The sequence below is a fragment of the Odocoileus virginianus genome, chromosome 11 (assembly GCF_023699985.2).
Source record: "Odocoileus virginianus isolate 20LAN1187 ecotype Illinois chromosome 11, Ovbor_1.2, whole genome shotgun sequence".
NCBI classification, from domain to species: domain Eukaryota; kingdom Metazoa; phylum Chordata; class Mammalia; order Artiodactyla; family Cervidae; genus Odocoileus; species Odocoileus virginianus.
Genome location: NC_069684.1, coordinates 21,876,026 through 21,900,070, shown reverse-complemented (window position 1 = coordinate 21,900,070; position 24,045 = coordinate 21,876,026). Strand labels below are relative to the sequence as shown.

The 24,045-nt window shown below is 40.5% G+C and overlaps 1 protein-coding gene across 1 annotated transcript in view; it reads left to right on the top strand.

Moving 5' to 3' along the window:
* The window catches only part of PAPPA2 (pappalysin 2), a 289,437-nt gene that overhangs the window by 211,515 nt on the left and 53,877 nt on the right, over window positions 1-24,045 (top strand). The window contains exons 17-19 of the mRNA XM_020879747.2: window positions 18,073-18,241; window positions 19,617-19,752; window positions 22,177-22,286. Coding sequence (XP_020735406.2) covers window positions 18,073-18,241; window positions 19,617-19,752; window positions 22,177-22,286 — 415 coding nt within the window. The remainder of the gene's footprint in view (window positions 1-18,072; window positions 18,242-19,616; window positions 19,753-22,176; window positions 22,287-24,045) is intronic.

Genomic DNA, 24,045 nt, shown 5'->3' with positions numbered 1-24,045 from the left:
ATGACACCTCCAAACAAGCTTCCCCCCTTCTTACTGTCCAAAATGAGTTATGACCAACAAGGACCTACTGTATAGCACAGGGAACTGACTTTGTTTTGTAATAACCTATAAGGGAAACAAATCTGAAAAAGAATATATATATATATATTTATATGTTATATGTGTATATACATAAAACTGAATCACTGTTCTGTACATCTGAAACTAACACAACATTGTAAATCAACTATAGTTCAAAAAAAACCCCTCAAATATATATATATATATATATATATATATATATACACATATATATATATATATATATATATATATATATTTACTAGAAAGAAAAAAATCCCAGCAAAATGTCAAGACCATGGGCAACTGGGAGGACTCAGGGAGATATTTTTTTGTCTTCTGATTTGAGGCTCTTTTAATAAATAATCATGTTTTATAATAAATAAAATAAAAGGAACTCCTCCAACTTTGCCCTGAATCCCATAATCCTTCTCAAACATTTCCTTCAACCTCTTCATCTTCCTCTTTCCTGCAGCTGAAGCCTCCCTCTTCCTCATGCCAGGTTACTTCTCTTTAATTGTGCTCAGTTCTCTCCTACATTAAAACTCAAACAAGCAGAGCCTTTTCTTGACCCTTGTTCCTCTCCAGCTATCATAGTTTCCCCCTCCTTTATGAAATGTTTCAAAAGAGTCATTTGTATTCACTGTCCCCATCTTATAGTTTTTTCTCTCCTTAACATTTTGACATTCAGGTTTCCGTTCCCATCTCTCCACTAAAGCTGAGGGTGCCATGAACATCACTGCCACGTTCAGGGACTCTTCTTGGACCTAATGTGGTGTTAGCAACTAACACCTGTCCAACTCTTTGTGACCCCATGGACTGTAGCCCATCAGGCTCCTCTGTCCATGGAATTCTCTAGGCAAGAACACTGGAGTGGGTTGCAGTTCCCTTCTCTAGGGGATCTTCCTGACCCAGGGATTAAAACTGGGTCTCCTGTATTAGTGGTAGATTCTTTACCATCTGAGACACCAGGGACCTAACGTTATATGGGAATATTTAGCTTATGTTGTAATCATCCTGTGAGATAAAATGGATCCTCCTACCCAAATTTGGTTTGGCTGTGGAAAGTAATGATGCCATACATACATAGACCAAGAGAGTATTAAGAGGTTTGTTAGTCACATAGTGAGACTTTTGGTGGAGAGAAGGGGAAAATCCCAAGTTGGTCTTCAAATGGCTCGAGTAATCAGGGAAAAGTGGCTGGTCAGGAGTTGGATGGTAGTTAGGGTGTGGGGCTTGAATGAGAGTTTGTGCATATGAGGGCTTCCCTAATAGCTCAGTTGGTAAAGAATCTGCCTGCAATGAAGGAGACCCTGGTTCTATTCCTGGGTTGGGAAGATCCCCTGGAGGAGGAATAGGCTACCCACTCCAGTATTCTTGGGCTTCCCTTGAGCTCAGCTGGTAAAGAATCTGCCTGCAGTGTGGGAGACCTGGGCTCGATCCCTGAATTGGGAGGATCCCCTGGAGAAGGGAAAAGCTACCCAGTATTCTGGCCTGGAGAATTCCATGGACTGTATAGTCCACGGGGTCACAAAGAGTTGCACATGACTGAGTGACTTTCACTTTCACTTGTGCTTGTGAACAGGACCTGGTGTGGTTTGAACTTTCTGCTGAGGGCAAAAGAGGAGGCACCCGGGCTTTCTTACAGGCTCGTTCAGATGAGGGAGATGGTAGGGCTTGAAAGCTGTCAAGAGTCAGACATCAAAGATGGAGTCTGGCTCTTCAGGAAAACATGCTTGTCTGGGCCCTCCTTGAGTCTTCTTCCTTGATTCTGCTCTATGTCACTCCCTTGATTTTCCTCTTCTCTGCCGCTTCTCAATTTCCTTTCCTGGCTTTTCCTCCGCTGCCCATGGCTTCAATGTTGGTGATTCTTTGAACTCACTCTTCTCTTATGTTCTGCACACTTGTCTGGGCTGAAGCTCATTTACCCCAATGGCCTCCACTACCTTCCACATGCTGATGACCCTTAAACCCACACCTGCTATCTAGTCTTTTCCCATAAGGGCTATAAAACTCATTAGGACAATTGCCTGCAGATAAAGCCACTTGGATATCTGAAATGCATTTCAAACTCTTTCAAATCTGTACATCCTTCTGTGTTCCATGTGGTTGAACAGGTCAGGACAGAGATCTGCACATAACCTGAGACATATTTTTTTAAAAAAATCCATATATGGCTTTATTTATTTATTTTTATTTATAAAGTGTCATGGAAAGAACACATCTGAGTATCATTCTATTGGTGATGACAACTGAACAATACTCACAAAACATAACTCTTCTTGAGTAACTAATAATGATCAGAGACTATGATTGTACACTATTGAGAAATATCAAACAACTAGAGGACAGTTGCTTTACAATATTGTGTTGGCCTCTGCCACATGGCAACACAAATTGGCCTGAGACTCTTAAACATCCTTCTCCCTCAGTCAAATCAGTCATCAGCTTCCATCAAATGTCATTATCTTACTGACTCTTGGCCATTTCTCCTCACCCTGATGCCACTTCTCTATGACAAATCACTATCCTTTGTCACATCTTAGCTGAGCTTTCTGACTCCAGTCTTTCCCCCTTCAATATATTCACTACTTTGCAGCAATAGAAATCTCCAACAAATTACAACCCTGTTATAGTATCCCCCTTATATAAAACTAAATGACCAGCTTTTCTGCTATTTCATCTAAGACACTAAAAAAGCTTAAAATCAAAAATATTTTCAAGGTCTTGGATGATCTTGCTGGGCCCAGCTTACATCTCCAGGGTCATCACTGTCTTCCCTGGGAGATCACTTCCTTCCAACTATTACACACAAAACCTTCTGTAGTGTAGGTTCTAATGCTCTGGGTTTCTTTTACTTCTTTATATACACCATAGCTAGCATGCCTCTGGGCTTTCAAACATGCTATTCCTTCTGGTCTGAGCTCTCCCCAACAGTGGGGAGCTTTTGCTTGGCAAACTCTTGCATGCGTGTGTGCATGGTAAGTCACTTCAGTTGTGTCCAACTATTTGCAACTCTATGGACTGTAGCCCTCCAGGCTCCTCTGTCCATGGGATTCTCCAGCAAGAATACTGGAGTGGGTTGCCATGCCCTTCTCCAGGGGATCTTCCTGTCCCAGGGATCAAACTTGTGTCTCTTATCTCTCCTGCATTGTCAGGCAGATTCTTCACCATTAGCCTTACTGTCCTATTTTTAAGATAGGTGTGATTTTTATTTCCAAAGCCTTCCAGATCTCCCTAGTCTGTAAGAAGTGTCCCTCCCATGGTTTCCCACTGCACAGAAGACTTCGCTGACACCATTTATTTCACTGAATAGAAGTGATTTGATTACCTGTTCAGTATACCATGGATATTTGTGTAGCATCATGTGGCCAGTGGCTTCTACATTTATTGACAGGTACTCAATAAAACTTTCTAAATGGATAAAAAGACTGCTTTATTAGAAAATTCATGGTAGAATTTTAATGTTAAATTTGATGATAAAATGGTGAAGGGAAGTTTTGGGTTTTTTTTTTTCTCTTATGAGGGGTGGAAATTTCTATTTCAAGTGCGTTAGAGTGAAAAAAACCCTTAAAACTATTGTCTGTTGTTTTTTTCCCCAAGCAGTTTGTCTCAGCAACATAGAAGGAATAATCATTCTTTGGAGATAGTTTTAATTTCATTCATTGAACTGACATTTAAGCTTGATTGGCAAACTCTGCAGACGTTGGTGGTAACAGAAAAGGAGTTAGATCTCTCAACAAGCTCACCAGAACAGTGGTTCTCATACCTGACTGTATGTTAGCATCAGCTGGGGCAAGTTCAAATACCTCAGTGCTTTGCATTAATCGTCTGCAAAGCTGCCTAAGTCACTCCAATGTGCAGCCAAAATGAAGAAGCACAATCTAGAAGCACGAACCTTTCTTCATGTAAGAACAATATCGGTCATGGGACTTACACTTTCCTAAAAATATCCAGAGTAACACTTTTCTCAAAATTATTGTAGTACTTTTGCATGCTAGATTTCACATATCTCTTTGGGTTTATTTACTTTTGGAGTTAATAGAGAAAATACAAACAATGGTAACTCTAAAGAAATGGTCAAGTTAGATGGTTTGGGGAGTTCTTTCTTGTTCATATTTTATATCACACACACACACCCCTCTTTTCTTTTCATCCCATGCAATTTACTTGCACATACATATCATCATTAATCACATTTATCAGGTTAATGTTTCATTAACCCAACTTCCCAGGAAGCTAAAATAAATGTGCTTGACTTATATTTTATCAAAAAGACCATATTCTATTCTCCCTCATCTTTTGCTCCAATGGTTACCTTTTTCTCATTAGTTGCTATCTTTACGTGTGAAGTTTATATTAACCCCATTAGGGCCCACAATTAACTGAAATTAGAAATTATCCCAGCCTTCTAACTCAGACAGCCTCTCCCCCTATAAGTTAGTCATTCATCAAGATGCCATCCTAAAGGTAATGTCATAGTAAGATCTTTTTAAGAGTAATTGTAAGTAACCATCTTTCTGAGGGTCACTTTTCCAGTGAACATAATCTATTGAAGGTCTATAAACACAAACACAGGTTCAGACTCAATACTGTAAAAAGGCCTCATGTTGTGCTTATGCATTGTTTGACAGTGTTTAGTTGTTAATACCTTCAGTGAGGTTTGTCTGATCCGATTTGGGAAAAGAGTAGGAGAGGGCTTTATAGTTACATGTGTGTACTTGACCCATCTCTACACAAATAGGGAGATTGTTTAGTGTGGCAGAGAGTTAAAAAGCATAAGGTCTTGACTCTGTTCTATCGGGCTAGTGATGATGATGACAATGATAATTCATCACTATATGCTAATGAAGCACTTTACATATATTACCTCATTTATTTCTTATGACACTGATAAATCTTATTATATAATAAAATAATAGTATAATGTAGAATAACATACTATGATATGAGAATATACAACTTGAAATAATAATGGTAATACATTTAATTTAATAATTTATATTAATACTTATACTTAATATAATACTTAAATAGAATCATAATACCATAATTTAATAATAAATACATTGTTATCCCCTCTTTCAGAGACTTAGAGTATTGTTAAGCAGCCATCCCATGATCACTCAACCAGTATATGATGTTAAGCTCACTCTAACGCCAAAGCCTATGCTCTTGGCTAACAACACTTTTGATCTTGAGTAAATTACTACGTTTCTCTGAGGCTCTTTTTTCCACCTCTGCAAAATAATGGAAAATCTTGAGTGACTTTAAACTCTATAAGTCTATCTCAACAGAATCAATGAGGAGAGTTAAAACTTTGGTACAATACCAGAGAGAGAAGTGGCACATGAAATTTGTTACCACCAGGAAAAAAAGAAGCAGGCTTATATATAAACACAAACACTACACAGACATGATCTTGGTAGGCAATACTTAAGGTACTACTTGGAGAGATTCTGCTCTAGATGAATAGCCAAGGTTTCATTCTCTTCCTTTTTATGGGTTTTGGTGAATTTTTCTCCATTCACACCCAAGAGGATAAGTTCTAGATCTTTCTTGAAGGCAGAATATTGCATACATTTATTAAGATTTCTAGAATTGAGTTTAAAGATTAAGGAAGTCTCTAAAACTTCTAAAGAAGAAAATTTAGTCCAATTCTTAGGAGGAGTTTCCTTTGTGCAAGATTTCTCTCTTAGCTTAGTGCCTGTGTACATGGCAAGTCAGCTTCAGTTGTGTCTGACTCTTTGCAAACCTCTGGACTGTAGCCCTCCAGGCTCCTCTGTCCATGGGGATTCTTCAGGAGAGAATGGATTACAGTGGGTTGCCATGCCCTCCTCCAGGGGTTCTTCCCAACCCAGGGCTTGAACCTGCATCTCTTATGTCTCCTTCATTGGCCGGCATGTTCTTTACCACTAGCACCACTTGGGAAGTCCCTTGGTTTAGTATTAATAGTTAATTACACAGGTTCTGAGGTTAGTGAGATCTAAATATGCATCCCCGCTCTTCTATTTATTAGCTCTTTGATCTTGGGAAAGTCATTGATCTCTATCAAACATGACTATTTTTATTTACTAAATGATAATAAGAAAGAGGGATACTTACAAATTTTTACAAGGATTGAATGAGACAGCAGATAGATGAACTGAGCACAGTTCTTAGTCTTGTTCAGCTTCAAGTCAGCAATAGATGCTGTTTATCAGCATCATCATCTCCAACAGGTCACTGCTCCTTGTAAAATGACTGTTGCTTTTGGTGTGTTTAATGAGTAATCTTCTTTAGCCAGGAATCTACTCAGCTACATTTTTTTATCAGGGGCTATCCTCTCCCATTCTGTGGTTGGTTTCTATGCCCCAGAAAAACAACATAGAGAACAGAAAGACTGAAAGTGGCATTCCAAATGGGAAGTACAGGTCTTCAGTTACACGGTGGTAAGGGAGTACATTTCCCCTGCATAAAGGAAAAAACACACATCAAAACAGAATGTTCATTAAATTAAGAAAAATGCTTGTACTTCCCTCTACCAGTCAGAACCCCCTCTGAATGTTTCATCTCATCCCACTATGAGTTATCCAAACACTACAGTGGCTTCAAGTGGACCATGAAAAGGAAAAAGGGGGATGTGGCGAAAAGGAAATGGAAATTAAATCATCAACAAAATACAGGTGGACATACTTCAAAAATTAGGGTGGGCAAATACAGTCAAGCTGGTCTCAGAGGAGAAGGGAAGGGCATGTCCTTAGAGATATTGCCTAAATTTTTAGGCTCTTTTGATCTTTTTGAACCATAGCTTGATCCTCTGAGGTTCAATTGATTTTATTCTACCATTGGAAGGGAGAGAAAGTCTTGGCAAATGAAATGAAATGCTCAGTTGAGGCACATGCTTAAAATCTGAAGTACCCTGGATTTGTAATTTTAAAAATTCAGTAAAATAATATACCTAATTTTTGAGCTCTCTGTCGTAACATCATGCATATACATACATGACTAGATACTGAAGTGAATAAACCTATGTATATAGAGACACACATGCTAGCCGTGATTTGCCAGTTAATGGGTCACACTGTAATCTTTATGCACACCCATGCATCTGTGAGAAACAGAAATTTGTTTTCTTTCCATTAAGACATTGTCTGGCTTTCTAATTAGTGTTTATAGTAAATACATTCAAAGTTTATCCTTGGAATGCTCAATTCTTTTGCCATTGCAGGATACTGTGAGCTTTAGGCTAATTTATTACAGCCTCTTTTGGCACAGAAGTGACTGAACCTCTGCTCCAAGCCTTGGACACGCGCATACACACCTGGGCACAGGCCAGCTCACTGCTGTAGGCTTCACAGGCTCAGGCAATTGGCATGCAGCCTTCACTTTGAACACAGAATTTGTTGAACTTAAAAATTTCCCTGTGACCTTCAATCCCAGACTAGGGAGAGTCTTATTGTAAAAACTGCCCTTTCTCTTCTGATATTATATTGACCACTGATTTCTCTATTCATCAGGAAAAATAACTTTAAAAATCTAGTAAGAATAAGTGTCGGGTTGTTAAATAGAAGCCAATAGGTTCCTCAACCCAGAATTTCTCCCCCAGATGCCCTTTCTACCCTTCCTTTTTGCTTCTCCATCCAGTCTCGGGCTCCTGCCAAGTCCTTCTTCAGCATAGTGGGTGAGCATTTTGATTGTGAGCTTGGCTTTGTTCATAAGGGTCAGGTCAGGCCCAGCTAATTTATGAACTGTCTCCTAAAGGATTCTGGGTGGGACAAAAATCCGAAGAATTAAGTAGGGTGGAAAGACTCGGTAGAATGTTAACATTCCACATTTTAATCACATACACACAGGGAAAGGGTGGAGAGCTTGGTCATCGGAGCTAATAATTTCCCTGGCTTGTTGAGCCTTGTATGTACCAGTCATTGGACTACATGCTATCTATACACTAACTTATAAAATCTTCTAGTGACCCTGTAAGGAAGCTCTTATCCCCATTTTTCAGGTAGGAAAACTGAGAGAAGAAAATGTCAGAGAGTCAGGAAGGGCTGGGCTTTGGGCATTAGTTTCCTCATTTTGTCGTCTGCTCTTAATCACACTGCACACCATCTTTCTGATGGGAATTACTCAGTGTGGTCACTAACAGCCTGCTGAAGGCCACCAAGACCTCTGACTCTCCTCTTCAGTCAGGAAAAGCTGATTCCATCCCACATCAGATGGATGAGGCAAATTCAGGGTCCACCTGTGTGAATTCTGAAGTCATGACGTAGGTCACAACTTGCCACACACTCTGATAACTCACTAGTGGACTCTGGTATCATCACTGCTGTGGCTTCTGGGCAAGAGCCATGTCGGGAACTTTGCTTTCTGGGAGACCAACAGTGACAGGCAGAGATGGGGTCATGAACTCCCAGGTGAGGATGTGGATGTGTGTCCATTCTGTGAGCACTTTTCATCAGGCCTGTCTGTGAGCTGGACTGACCAGGAATAGGCATTGGAATAGAACAACACCTAGAAGAAGAATTCTTCAACTAGAAGCGCTATGAAGATAGCTGAAGGATTCCTTACAGATGAGAGAACCCACCCTCTGAAATGGAATCCCTACAGTTTGCAGCTCTTTTCTGCCAGACTTTTATCCCACCCAGGCTCTCTTCTTCCTGCCCTGCCTCTTCCCCACAGAGGCTACATACGTGCATTTTTTTCCATTTACACATTAGACCATCGCTTGAAACACAAACTGCCTTTCACTTCACTGGCTCTTGCATGCACTGCTCCTTCTGTGTGGCGGGCCTTTCTCCTCTAACAAACCCATCTTTAAGTGTTCCCTTCCTGATAGCCTTCCTTCTGTTCCTCTTTGGGGTCCCACAGTTTAGTCTTCTGGCCTTATTATAGTATTAATATTTGTTTCTACACTAGCAGGACCTAATGCAATATGCAGGCACATACTAGTCCTTAATGAGTATTTGTTGACTGAACATATGAATGGACAAATACAGGCATAACTCATTGTGTTGCTGTTTGCTTTATTATGCTTTGTAGATAATTGTATTTGTTTGTTTGTTTACAAATTTAGTGTTTGTGATAACCCTGTATTGAGCTTTGAGCAAGTTTATTGGCACCATTTTTCTAACAGCATTTCCTCATTTCATGTCTCTGCATCACATTTTGGTAATTCTTGCAATGTTTCAAATCTTACACCAACAAAAGATTATGACTCACTAAAGTTTCTAATGATGGTTAGCATTTTTTTAGCAATAAAGCATTTTTAAATTAATATGTGTACATTTTAAAATATAAAGCTATTGCACACTTAATAGTGTAAACATAACTTTTATATGCACTGGGAAAACAACAAATGCCTACGACTTGTTTTATTGTGATATTCACTTTATTGCAGTGGTCTGGAACTAAACCCACAATATCTTCAAGGTATGCCTGTGACTGAATGATAAGAAATAATGAAATCAAGAGATTCCTATTTAATGTTTTCATGTTTTAGTCTCAGTTCATCACTGCATTTCAGTGTAATCACTAACTCTTCAAACACACACTGAAGGGAATAGGTACAGAATTCTGAGGAATAATTTTAATAGTTATTATACGTTTGGCTTTAAATTGCATGCATTGGAGAAACCTCAGGATGTTTTTAGATCTGGAGATAACCTTGAAGAGATTTAGTAGGAAGATAGCTGTCAGCTGTGTGAAGAATGCATGAGAGTCTCCAAGAAACTTGTAGAAAAGAGGTTAAGTGGGGGCTATTGAACTCAATCCCTGGGTCAAGAAGATCCCTTGGAGTAGGAAATGGCAAACCTTTCCAGTATTCTTGCCTGGAAAACCTTATGGACAGAGGAACCTGGCAAGCCACAGTCCATGGGGTCACAAAGAATCAGACATGACTGATTGTGCACAGGCAGACACACACACACACACACACACACACACACACACACATTGAACTTGAAGCGAGAGAGGCTAAAGGTTGGACAGTTTAGGCAGTGGTAATGAGGGATGAAGAAGGGGCCCCAAACTTGAGGTAGGGGATCAGACTTAGGGGCAGGGCATTATTGCATCTGCCCATTTGGAGACCTGAGAGTTCACAGCAGGAAATCCAAAGATAGAAGTGAGGGGTGGGGCTTCAAAGGACACTGGTGACCGCATGATTGTAGGGGTCAGCAGATAGTTCATTCTCACAGAGAGCCTGTTTTACATGGAAGTGGAGCTTTGTAAGTTACAGGCACTTTTATGAGTCAGGGAAGAATGAAAGGTCAAAGCCCATGTGTCCAATGCACTGGCCCTGCTGAACTGTTTCTCATTTAGTAGAGTGGACTGGGGCTGGATTTCAGGCGGCCTGGTCTCAGAGAGGGCAGGACGACTGCGATCGGCTGTGGACTAGCTATGCCTGCAGTCTGCCGCTCTCCATTTGGATGTTGGCTTGAGAAACCAGGTCTGCAGTTTGTTAAGAAAGCTGGCCTGGTGTTTGGAAGCGCTGATGGTTCTGTCTGGGGTGGGGTAGAGGACCAGAGGACTGTGTCTTTTAAAATGGTCTAGAACACTAATTATTAAACTTTAATGAGAATAGGAATCACTTGGAGACTTGGTTAAAATGCAGATTCTGGGTGAGTCTGAGTGGATCCGGAGATTCTGCATTTTCAACAAGCTCCCTGGTGATTTCAGTGCTGCTGTTCTGCAGCCACACTCTGAGGGGCGAGGATATTCTCAGTGAAGAGTCTTTCTAATTTTAATCCCCAGACGGACCATGTGCCATGTAAAACACTGGGCCAATTAACGCTTCGGTTTCCTAACCTACGTAATGGAAAGAGTGACCCGGTTAGTCCACGCTCTTACGTTTCCTTTTTCAGGATATTCTGCGTGGGGGGACTTTGAGATACTCCGTACAAAGGCACAAACTAAAGGGAGGTAATTTATGTGCAGCTCCACTTCTAGTAACACTAGTGCTTCCATATTATGACTTAAGGATTGGCATCAGACAGACGCTGGTATGGGCATACCTCAGAAATAGTTGGGATTTGGTTCTAGACCACTGCAATAAATCAAATATTGTAATAAAGCAAGTCACACAAATTTTTTTGGTTTCCCAATGCACATAAAAGTTGTGTTTACATGATACTGTAGTCTCTTAAATGTGCCATAGAATTATGTCTTAAAAACCAATGTACATAATTTTAAAATACTTTATTGCTAAAAAAAAAAAAAAAAGGAAAAGCTAACCATCATTTGCCAACACAGAGTTGCCAAAAACCTTCAGTTTGTAAAAAATTGCGGCATCTATGAAGTGCAGTAAACAAAGCACAATGAAATGAAATATGCCTGTACTGATCCCTGCCCTGCCTTTAACCAGCTAGGTAACCTCAAGCAGGTTATTTTACTTTTCTAAACCTCCTTACTTCATCTATAAAATAAACATCTATACATTCATTGAACCTGTGTTTATTGGCACCTGTTCCATACCAGACATATTGCTGAGCACTGAGGATATAACACTAAATGAGATTTTGCCCTCATCAAGCTCACATCCCAAAGGGGAGACAGGGGAAAAAAATGAAATAATTACACAGTATGCATTCTATGCCAAAATGTACAAGTTTTTTGATGAAAAACCCAAAATATTAGAGGTATAAAATAAGGATGCTCTTGGGTGACAAACATTCTCCTTAGATAGGAAGACGAGCCCACCGTGGGAAGAACAAAAAGAAAAGCATCAGAAGCAGAGAGAATGGTACTAACTTCCTTTGGCAGGAAAGAGCTTGAGTTGTGCTTGGGATTCTAAGTCCAGTGTGGATAAAGTAAGTGAGATGATTGGGGCATAGGATCAGTTCAGTTCAGACACTCAGTTGTGTCCAACTCTTTGAGATCCCATAGACTGCAGCACTTCCCTGTCCATCGCCAACTCCCAGAGCTTGCTCAAACACATGTCCATTGAGTCGGTGGTGGCATCCAACCATCTCATCCTCTGTTGTCCACTACTCCTTCTGCCTTCACTCTTTTCCAGCATCAGGGTCTTTTCTAGTGAGTCAGTTCTTCGCATCAGGTGGCCAAAGTATTGGAGCTTCAGCTTCAGCCTCAGTCCTTCCAATGGATATTCAGGACTGATTTCCTTTAGGATTGACTGGTTTGATCTCCTTGTAGTCCAAGGGACTCTCAAGAGTCTTCCCCAGCACCACAGTTCAAAAGCATCAATTCTTCAGCACTCAGCTTTCTTTGTGGTCCAACTCTCACACCCATATAAGACTACTATAAACACCATCACTTTGACTATAAGGACCTTTGTTGGTAATGTCTCTGCTTTTTAATATGCTGTCTAGGTTTGTCATAGCTTTTCTTCGAAGGGCATAGGATGAGGTCAGAAAAAGTGGGGCTAGATCATGTAGGACCACATGAGCAAAAAAGTTTGGATTTTAGTTTTCATGTAACAGGAGGCAATTGAAACGTCCTAAGCAGGAAAATGACATATTCTGATTTATTTATTTGTTTTTACCAAGTATCCCTCTCACTGGTGTTTGTGGACCAGGCAGGAAGGGGTCCAGAGAAGTGAAGTCCCTAGTTGGGAGATGAGAGCTAAGAATGTGGGTTAGTGCTCTTGGCAGTAGAGATGCAAGAGATGTGGGGACAGATGGAGATATTTGGGAGGTAAAACTAAGAGGCCCTACTGATGGAACATGATCAAATGGGAGCTTGGGGAAAATATAAGATTGAGATAAAGAGTGAAATCAAGGATGTCTCCTACATATCAAGTTTGGGCAACAGCATAGATAGTGGTATCATTTGTTGAGCTAGGAGTGATCGGAGAAGAGCATGTGTGGAGAGAAGGGAATCAAGAACTCACATAATGATAGATCTTATCACACAGAATGGGCTTGAGGGGAAAATGCTATAGATATATATCCTTCAGTACAATGCCTAGCGCTTCAATACTCAGTATTTTATTGTTTTTCTGTTAATATTATTATTACTCATGAAGGACTCCTCATTGGAGACACCAGATGCCCTTGATCAGTAAAGACATGATAATTCCCTTGGACTCAATAATCATACTTTTATTTTCTCCAATGGAAAATAAATATTACTTTTGAAAACCCTGCAGTGGTGATAGAAGGATGGGATAGACTCATGTGTGCCTCGAGCAACATCAATCAAACTTTCAGCCAAGTTTTGATTACAAGATCTTTATTTCTGGCAATGATGTAAGAAGCAGAAAGCGCACAGCTGGATTTTCAGTACTAGGTGGATACCACATGTTCTGAAAATTGGAAAAAAGCATCTTCTAACTTGGAAGTTGTGGTGATTTGTCTGGAGTAGTTAGAGGGAAAGTAAATACAAACCTTCCCCTACCCCCAACCCCTCATGGTACCATTTACAGAGTAAGTTGTCTGGCTGTAACTGTCCTGTTTGGTGTTTGCTAAGCATCCAGTCTTTTGGCCGGTGTTGTTAGGTGGGTGATTTTGCCCTCTGATTTCTATACCTATGGTTTATTTTTACTAGCATAGGAAAGTAGCATAGATTTTGGTAGTTTGCCAACCTAACTACATATTAGACTGCTGACAAATTAAAAAATAGTATGAGGTCAATTCCATGAAACCTAGACAATCTAGTTTTTATACAGTTCCTACATGAGTTTCATGGGCTGGTCTACAAATATAATTTGGAAACCATTGTTCTAATGGTTGGGGTGTTACGTTATGATTGCAAAACTCTAAATTCTATCCTTGCTTTTGCCAGTGACTAGCTTGCTGTGTGGCATTGAGCAAGTCACCTCATAGTTATTAATGTGCAGTTTCCTGCCTGGTAAAATGAGATGTTTTAGCCTCTCTTACTCCATTGGCATAAAGAAAATACAGAGAGCTTTGAGTCAGTAGAATATCTCAGTTGAAAGGCACTTGCACTAAAGTATCAAAAAAAAAGTCTTGGAATCTGTTCTGGTGAGGACCTGCCTGCGTGCTTTGTCTAATATCCTTCTTTGAAATGCAACCTGTTTCACTTCATGACTTAAGAATTCTCTCTCTTTTTAAAATTCATACACATTATACAAAGGAGGTGGACCATTCTGAAAATACCAATGTTTTCATAATGATTTTCTAAGTGTCAGAGATTATTCCTAAAGGTCACCAAACTGGAAGAAACACAAAGACAGTTTGGGTATCACTCGGGATTAAAGGTCTGCCTTTGCCTTAAAGGCTTTAGTCCTCTTCAGGGACCTACATGGAAATAAAATTTTCTGAAGCTGGGAGAAATACAAGACGCCCTGAATTCCTCCTGCAATCACAGTACCTCTTCGAACAAAATGAAAAGAACCAGCCCATGGCACTCAAGTGTCAACCGCCAAACCAGGGGCTCTCATCTCATAAGCCTGTATAGATCGGCACCCTGGAGCTGAGACAGCCGGGTCTGTGAAGAACGGACCAATCAAATGCTTTGTGAGAAGCCTGTGGGCGGAGCCTGGGTTGTGTCATCTGGTGGAGTGACATGAAGAAGCCAGCCCCTGTATGAGGGAGGTGAAACTGTGAGGAGACTCCTTGAGGTTGAGGGGGCATAGGAACTCTTACAAGAAGGAAAAGATGTTTCCTAGGGAATCAGGACCCTCCCAGTCTGACCCTTGTCCTGCCTGTAGTGCCTCCTCTGGGGCACCAGTGTGAAGTGTGCCGCTTCCGACCCCCTCGCAGCCTTCTTCCTCCTTCATCACCGATATGACTGGTGGTTTGCAGCACAGGCCCTGTCACGTTGCCTGGGTACCACCCACAGCATCCAGCTCACTCTTCCCCAGCCAAGTTCGATCTGTCTCCCCTCACCTCTGAGGTTATTAAACTGGCAAAGAGATATATGAAATCGACATTCTTGAATGGCTCTTCACTCCGGGCAAGGAAAGGCAGGACTGTTTCCATGGTTGAAGTGTTCCAACCAATTCAGAGAAAAATACCACATGAAGTCAAAATATTGTCGTCCTGGCCAAGCAAGGGTTTTCCTTTATAACCATGCTGACATGCAAGTTTTAGAGCCTTGCCTCTCCCCTGGTGTCAGTGGTATTGCCTGCTCCCTGCAGCCGGGGGATGTCAGTTCAGCCGAGGTGGGGGGCGGATTTCATCTGTGGGACGTGGTAGAAAGAAGAGAGTCTCTGGGAGGATATAAACTCTGTAGTGTGAAAAAGGAGTCGAATATCCAGGCTTGGAGAGAGACAAACACAAGCTTCATTATAGTAAAAAGAACTGCCTACACTTCCTTGAAGATAGATTTGAGAAAGCATTTTGAAAATGTCATCTTCCTTTGGGGAAAGAAACCATATAGTGCATGATTTCATTTATATCAAGTTCAAGAACAGGCAAAATAAATCCATGCTGATGAAAGTCAGAAGAGTATGGGCTGCCGGGGTATTCAGTTGGGAAGGGAGATTTTTAGGGGAACTGGAAATTCTCTGTGTCTTTATCTGAATGATGAGTACCCAGGTTATTCACATGTAAAAATTTCTTAAGCTGTATACTGAGTCATGCAGTTTTCTATATGTAATTTATTGCTCAATGCAAAAATTTCAAATGAATCTTCTTTTCTTTCTTTTTTGGTCACACTTACAAATGTGGCATCCGAATAAAGGACTGTTCAGTAGGAAAGAGATGTTATGGATACTCAAAGTGGATTATAAAGCATAACATGCAGTGGAACCTAAACCAGGAAGGACCACAGGATTCAGTGGCAGGCTGACCTGGGTCCAAGTCCTGTCTGCAGCTTTAACTGTGGATCTTTGAGCTAGCTTTAAATCTCTCAGGCTCAGTTTTCTTCTCCGAAATGTGGATAATAATATTTACCTTTAACCACTATTTGGGCAATTTGGTGAAATAATGTGTAGGTATTTTGCCAAACACCTGAAATATAGCTCAAAAATAATATTTATTATTGACAGATACTAGATGTATGTCCACATAAACTATGATGCTAAAGAATTCCAGTCATAAAATCAGGCTTCTTTCCTAGAAAACTACTGAGGACGAAGGTATGAATATGAATCTAAGTAACTGTTTAACCATAAATTAAGCACTCCTTCATTAATATCTAACTGGATATTGTTAAAATATGCTTAACTATTGTGGTGGTTTAGTAGCTAAGTCATGTTCGACTCTTGTGACCCCATGAACTATAGCACGCTAGGCTCCTCTGTCCATGGGATTTTCCAAGCAAGAATACTGGAGGGTTACCATTTCCTTCTCCAGAGGATCTTCCAGACCCAGGAATTGAACCCGGGTCTCCTAAATTGCAGGTGGGTTCTTTACTGACTGAGCTACAAGAGAAGCCCATTAAACTGCTAAAATGTATAATGTTAAACTATTAAAATGTATAATGTTTAACTATTAAAATTTATAATGTTAAACTATTAAAATTTATTTAAATTACTCAAAATCAACTGCATTCTGGGCTGTAGGATCTTGGTGAAATTACTGAACATCTCAGAGTAGTTTCTTTATCTATGAAATGGGAATGATAATACTACTTCAGTAGGGATGTCCTGGTGATTTGGTTTACTAAAATATTTAGCATGCTCTGCGATATGCTTAATGCACTGTGAGTTTTGGTTAAATAATTCAGTTTGGTAAATATTTCATTAATGCCTAATATAAGACAGATTTTTTTGTTGTTGTTCTTGGGAATTGAAATTAGGAATAAAACACAATCCTTGCCTTCAGGCAGCTTCCAACCTAGTGGGAAAGACAAACATATACACATTTATAAAATAATTTGATAAATGTTATACTAGTATAGTATTAGAATACTGGCAAAGCATGCAGGAGGCATTGTACAGAAGTCCATTAGAAGTGTGTGGGTGAGGGCCATATTTAAATTTTAAAAGGGCTTCATGATACTGGAAAATAACAATTCAAGGTCATCATGTGATTGAATCACTGGTTGTTGTTGTTGTTTAGTCGCTAAGGCGTGTCCGACTCTGTAACCTCATGGACTGTAGCTGGCCAGGCTCCTCTGTCCATGCGATTTCCCAGGCAAGAATACTGGAGTGGGTTGCCATTTCCTCCCCCATGGAATCTTCCTGACCCAGGGATTGAACCTGCTTCTCCTGCTTTGGCAGGCAGGTTCTTTACCACTGAGCTACCAGGGAAGCCCTTGAATCAATGGACAAAGGATTATTTCTATTTTAGAATCACAAGATTATCTGACTGGGAATGTTCTGAATCAGAACTGGATGCATTAGAATAGCAAATGGAAAGCACGTTCAGTTTGGCAATGAGTTAGAAGGGAAATGGGATGGAGTTCGAAATGGTAAGACCTAATCCTACTGACTATCAACTACCTCAAATGCAGTTACTTTGGATGGAGGCCGTATCTCTGCATGGGAAGGAAGGGCAATTATTCCAGGGCAGTATTGAGTCATGTCTACTTTGAGAATCTGATGAAAGCTATGAACGCTTTCCAAGAAAAAAAAAAAAAATGGACTTGTCAGCAAACAAAATGGCCATAGTCATTTCCAGTAATACTCTTGCCCTTATGAAATTCAGGGTAAGAGCTTCTGTTTTAAGAAGACCCCTGCTGCTGTATCTTCTCTCCTCTCTGGAGAATCAATAAATATTTGCAGCTTCATTGATTCCATTACCATATTAATACTGATGATCCTTAGGTGATTTCTGGGTAGTCCCCTGAGTGTGTGATAACCTTTGCTGTATGCCATCCTACCTGGTATTTCCCAGTGCATTGAAGTGTGAGACTGCTCCAAGATGACAACCTTAGAGAAAACCCAACTGCAAAATCTAGACGCTGCACAGATAGTTAACAAAGTCTCTGGAGAAGAATATACCAATATTACTAGACAATAGCTGATGCAATCACTGCCGTAAGTGCATTATTACTGTTTTTCCTTCCATGGCTTAGAAATTAGGATGAAGAGGTAAGACACTGGGCTAACAAGTACCGACTGCTCCTGTCTATTGGCTAATCCCTGTCCCGTGTTGCTGAGGGTCCAGACTTCTCCCCATAACCTCCTTGAGGATTCTGATGGACTCTTTTGTTTTGTCTTATCAGCAAGTCCCTGAAGATCCAGTGCCTGGAGGGTGGAATCTGGGAGCAAGGCAGCTGTGTCCCAGTGGTGTGTGAGCCCCCCTCCCCTGTCTTTGAAGGCATGTATGAATGCACCAATGGCTTTGAGCTCGACAGCCAGTGTTTGCTCAACTGTAACCAGGAAAGTAAAAGGGTAAGGATGACTTGAACTTGTATTTTCAATCAGGCTGTGCTCCAATCTTGGTGACCAATCCAAGAATGTTGAATAAAATAATCTAAATGAATGGCAACGGGCAGGGCCTAAGTTGGGATTCTAACCAGAGATGTTGATATCATTTAATAAGGAATTCAGAAGATACTACATTCTTGGAATATTCTCTCCTCTTGGATAAGAAGAAAAACCTGATGGGTTCAATACCTGGGTAAACTGCAAAAAGGCTCAGATTCTGATTTGGCAGTGTGATTTCCCCCAAACTAACTTGGCTAGAAATGCTGGTATCATTCTTTTTAATAGAAAACAGTCTTGCACAGAAATACAAATTCCTCAGCAAAGGCAAAGTTGAAAGCACTGTTGGACTGTTGTTCTCCCTAGGATTTTGGCGCAAGAGGTCTCAAACGAAAACCACAGTCTTATCGTGGTTATGCGACTAAAATCAATTTTATTTTAGAAGCTTTTCAAGTACCCTACACAAACCCGAGAGAGGAAGTTAAGCAGACTTCCTAAGCAAAGATCAATGACCTTACCTTCTCTCCTGGCACATGCCTTTATTTCAGTGTTCAGTACTCCAAGATAAAGACTACAGGACACATGTGAAAAGACTACTCCATGAAATGAGTCCCCTGGGAAATCAAGCACACCTGCCTGCACTAATTGTTTAAGGGCTTAAGGAGTTGGCAGGATGAAGGGAGAGTTATCTGTAATTCTAAAATCTTATTTTCTTGGGCTTTGTGAGTTAGTGCTATTCTCTATGTTTCTGCGTATAAGATACTTGGTGATTACTGGAGACATGAAGCCAAGAGTTACACAAATGAGCAAACATGTAGAGAAAGGGAATAGAACTTTGATGAGACAAAAAGCAGCTATGACGTGTCCATTTAAGCAGACAGAAAAGCAAAAAGCACCTTCAGAAAAATTATGAATTAGTCCCACTGGCTCAAACTCGTCTTGCAAAAAATCTGACATTTGTCACAAGCAGCATTTGTGGGAGAGTATGAATGGATCAATGCAAAAACAACACCATCTGGGAAAAAAATTTCCCAAAGCTATCTCAGAATACATGGGTCACATTTGGTAGCTTACTGTATCCTTACATCCAAAGGGAAACACACTGTTAATGATTTTCTAATGACAAAATTATTCATGATTCCTTCACATCAAAACAGCAAAAACTTGTCTTGACTTTTTTGGGTAAAAGTCAATAGCAACATAGTTTATTATCTCAATAGTGTCTTTTAATCCAGGTTCTCCAATTGGAGAATGCTACCATTTAAGCAGACCACTTTTGTCCACACTATAAAAGAAGTTAGCAAAACTATAATATCCATGTTTTCAACTTTTGATATTCTAGCTTCCCATCCTCTGCACAAAGGAGGGACTGTGGACTGAGGAGTTCAAGTTATGTGAGAACCTGCAAGGGGAATGCCCACCACCCACCTCGGAGCTGAATTTTGTGGAGTACAAGTGTGAACAAGGATATGGGATTGGTATGTTTGGGAAGAGATGCTGACTTCTGCTCCCAAGTAATCCTTCTATTAGGCCTGGCTGGATCAAATCCATCATTCTGCCCAAGGAATGGATAGAAATTCAAGTTGACTTTTAGCTGCTTCAGTTAAAATGAAATTTATGACAATTTTTTTTTTTTTCACTCCTCCACACGTGTGTAATGTTGGTGGTGCTACTGAGCGATTTGTGTAGTGTTTGTTCATGTTACCCAGTGTCGCCTGAAAATGGATTGATTTTTGGTAGGAGCTGTAGTTCCAGTAGGGAAGGTGGGAATGTGTAGCCACATACCACACACACACTGGGCACCTGCTTCATTCTCTCTGCTGCTGTAACTTGAGCAGAGAGTTCCCAAAATAAACAATTTGAGATTGCCTTTGCTTGCCTGGATCAGCAGCCATTCTTTCTCTATGGTGAACCTGGCTCCAGAACCTAGGGACAACTTTTCTTTTTTTAATTGGGGTATAGTTGCTTTACAATGCGTTAGTTTCTGCTGCACAATGAAGTGAATAAGCTATATGTATGCATATATTCCCCCCCTCTTGGACCTCCTCCCACCGCCCTTCCCATCCCTCTAGGTCATCACAGAGCACCAAGCTGAATTCCCTGTGTTATACAACAGGTTCCCACTAGCTAGCTATTTTACACATGGTGGTGTATAAATGTCAATGTCCCCTCTCAATTCATCCCACCCTTCATTTGCCCCTTGTGTCCACATGTATATCCTCTATGTCCGTGTCTCTATTCCTGCCCTGCAAATAGGTTCATCTGTGCCATTTTTCTAGATTCCATATATATGTATTAATATACAATATTTGTTTTTCTCTTTCTGACTTAGTTCACTCTGTATGACAATCTCTAGGTCAATCCATGTCTCTACAAATGACTCAACTTCTTTCCTTTCTATAGCTAAATAATGTTCCATTGTATATATGTGCTACATCTTCTTTATCCATTCATCTGTTGATAGATATTTAGGTTGCTTCCATGTCCTGTCTATCGTAAATAGTGCTGTACTGAACATTGGGGCGTATATGTCTTTGGATTATGAAGCAAGTGAAGTTAAAAGTCTCTGTGGCTAGGGATAATTTAAAGTGAAATTAACTCAAATGGACTCTGTCTGAACTTAAGTATCATAGAAAAGAGATCCTGTTTGTGACAAAACTGTTGAGACTAACCCTAAGTTTTTAATTGCATGAGCAAGGAGAAATTTTCCAAGTCATTCTAACATGTGTAATGCCAGTAGATAAAACTTGAGTTAATGAGAAAGCTTGTTAGTTTCTGAGACTGTTCTTTACCATCTTCAATTTGCTGTTTGCACTGAGAAATCTTGTGGCCAGACAAGGAGTAATAGGATGCTGAGACTGTGCTTCTCGTGTGGTGCCTCATGAGAAAATTCTTATATCCCCACCCTCTAATTTCTACATTAATGTATCATACACTCACATGTGTAGAGTCCTTAAGAGTCATGTAATTCTTTGAGTTATACAAGTCAGTGTAAAACAGGAATAGAGATAAAGCTGAAAAGAAACTTGGAGATCATCAAATCTTTAGACGAGGTAATAGAGAACCCTGAGAGTCTGCCTTCTTTGAATAGAATTTTAGGAGATATTCAGACTTCATGTACAAAGAAAGAGAGTAGGATTTTCCTTTGAAAGGCTACCACAGGACCAAAATCTCTGCTTTTGATTTCTCCTCATTTCCTCTTTTAATCAATAGGTTTCTTGGCTAGCAGAGTAATGATATTCAGTGTTGCAGGCATTATAAATCCACCTTCATGATTTCTGGGCCATTTTTTCCCCAGTTAGTAAAGTTTTTAGATAATAGATCCTGCAATTATCAGCTTCAGGAACTCATATAAGGAGAAATGCTATTAAAAATACTTAAGAGGCATCAACCAATCAGTATAGACCTTACCTGGCCAGAGTCCTGGAGTGGGGTCTCAGAGGTTTGCAGAGCAGGAATTAAATATTTTATTGCTGGGTCATACAGAGATTCAGGGATTCTAGAGGAAGGGGTATATGTGACCAGAAAGGGGAAGAGCACTTGGGGCGAGGGAGTTAACTTGGTGCTGTGGTTCTTTACTGGTGAGTGTAGGAGCATCCCTACAGGTGCATAGTCAATATCAGCCTTGCCTGTGACCATGGTAATGAGGTGATCTACAATACAGAATGACGGACTCTATGGACATGAATTTGAGCAGACTTCCGGGAGACAGTGGAGGACAGGGAAGCCTGGTGTACTGCAGTCCATGGCGTTGCAAAGAGTCAGACATGACTTAGCAACTGAACAACAGCAACACCATGTAGAAAACAATTGGTTTTGAAAAACAAAGCTAATGATTCCAAGATGTGAAAGACTGAGATGCACGAAGTTCAAGTGTCTATTGTAAATTTCTGTTCCTTCAGGTGCAGTGTGTTCCCCATCGTGTGTCGTCCCCCCTAGTGATCCTGTAATCCTTCCTGAGAACGTCACTGCTGAGACCCTGGAACACTGGATGGAACCCGTCAGAGTACAGGTGAGGGAAGAGTCATTTTTAAATGCTAAGGAGGTAAGACCACTAGCAATTCTCAACCGGCAGCATATTCCCAGGTGTAATTTCAGAGGCTTTAAAGCGTCCTTAGAACGAACAACCACATGTATCCTTCCTAGAGAGAAGGACTGAAAATAAATAAGAAAAGAGAAAAGCTTGAGAAAAGATGACCCATATCCAAAGGAAAGTTTACAAGAATATAGAAGGATGACTGAGAGGCATAAAGAATGATAGCACAGGAAGGAAATTTAAAGAGAAAATTACCACTAATAAAAAAAAAAAAAAATTGTAAATCAACTCTATTCCAATAAAAAGTTTTTTAAAAAATAAAACAGCAAAATGTAGGATAAACCAAAGTTGTGAATAAAGATATGAGAAAGGTAGAGAGGAAAAGATAAAATAATGAAAAAAAAACTGAAAACAGGGAAAGAATGATGAAAGGAAGTAAGAGAAGTTGATTTTATTTATGTAATTCATTTTATTTTTTAATGGCCATGCTGGGTCTTCAGTGCTGTGCACCGGCTTTCTCTAGTTGTGGTTCGTGGACTCCAAGGGGCACAGGATTAAGCAGTGGCGCACAAGCTTAGTTGACCTGAGGCATGTCCCAGACCAGGGATCGAACCCACGTCCTCTAATTGGCAGGCAGATTCTTAACCACTAGACCACCAGGGATGTCCCTCCCCTGGTTTCTTAACCACGTGAGCTCCTGACGTTCCCTAATACTACTGGCATAACTCTTACTGAATTCAGCGTCTACGCATCTGGTCCTTCTGAATCCTTGGTTCTCAGTTCCATGGCCTCCTCTGATCACCTTCACCTCCCTGACTTCCGCTCCCACATGCCTTCCTTGGCTCACTCTAATCTTGCCACAGTCGCTCTTGGCTGATTCTTGAACATACCAGACACATCCCCCCTCAGGACCTTTGCCCTGTGGTTCCCTCTGCCTGGAATGCTCTTCTCCTGGGTATCTTCATGACCTGCTCCTCAGCTTCCTTCAGAAATTTACTCAAATGTCAGGAAGGCTTCCTTTGACTACACTGTCTAAAATGTTAACTCCCTTACACTTTGGTCTTTTTTCCCTCTTTTATCTTTTTCTCCTTAAGACTTATCGTGACCATGTATAGTATATATTTAACTCATTTATCCTATATATTAATCAGTCTCTTTCTGTCACTAGGATAAAAAGATCAAAAGATCAGTGAAGAATTATGGTTCACTACTATATCCCCTTCCCTGGTGGCTCAGAAGGTAAAGCGTCTGCCTACAGTGTGGGAGACCTGGGTTCAATCCCTGGGTCGGGAAGATCTCCTGGAGAAGGAAATGGCAACCCACTCCAGTATTCTTGCCTGGAAAATCCCATGGATGGAGGAGTCTGGGAGGCTGCCGTCCATGGAGTCGCAAAGAGTCGGACACAACTGAGCGACTTCACTCACTCACTCACTCACTATATCCCCGGATCCTAGAGCACTACCTAGTATGTAGTAAGGGTTCAATAAATACTTGTGTGAAGTGAATAAATGAAAAAGAGAAAGATGGAGAAGATAGTGTGGTAATACATTATTTCTTCTTAGAATGGGAGGATGGGGATATCTCCCCACCTTTCTGGGGCTATCTCCAGAAAGCCTGGGAGATGGCTTGTTTTATTAAACTGTCTAATAAACAAAAACCTTAGAAGTTTGTTCTTGCAGAGTCACCAAGACATAGACTCTAGAGAGGTACCACATTTCATTTGGAAATCATTCTC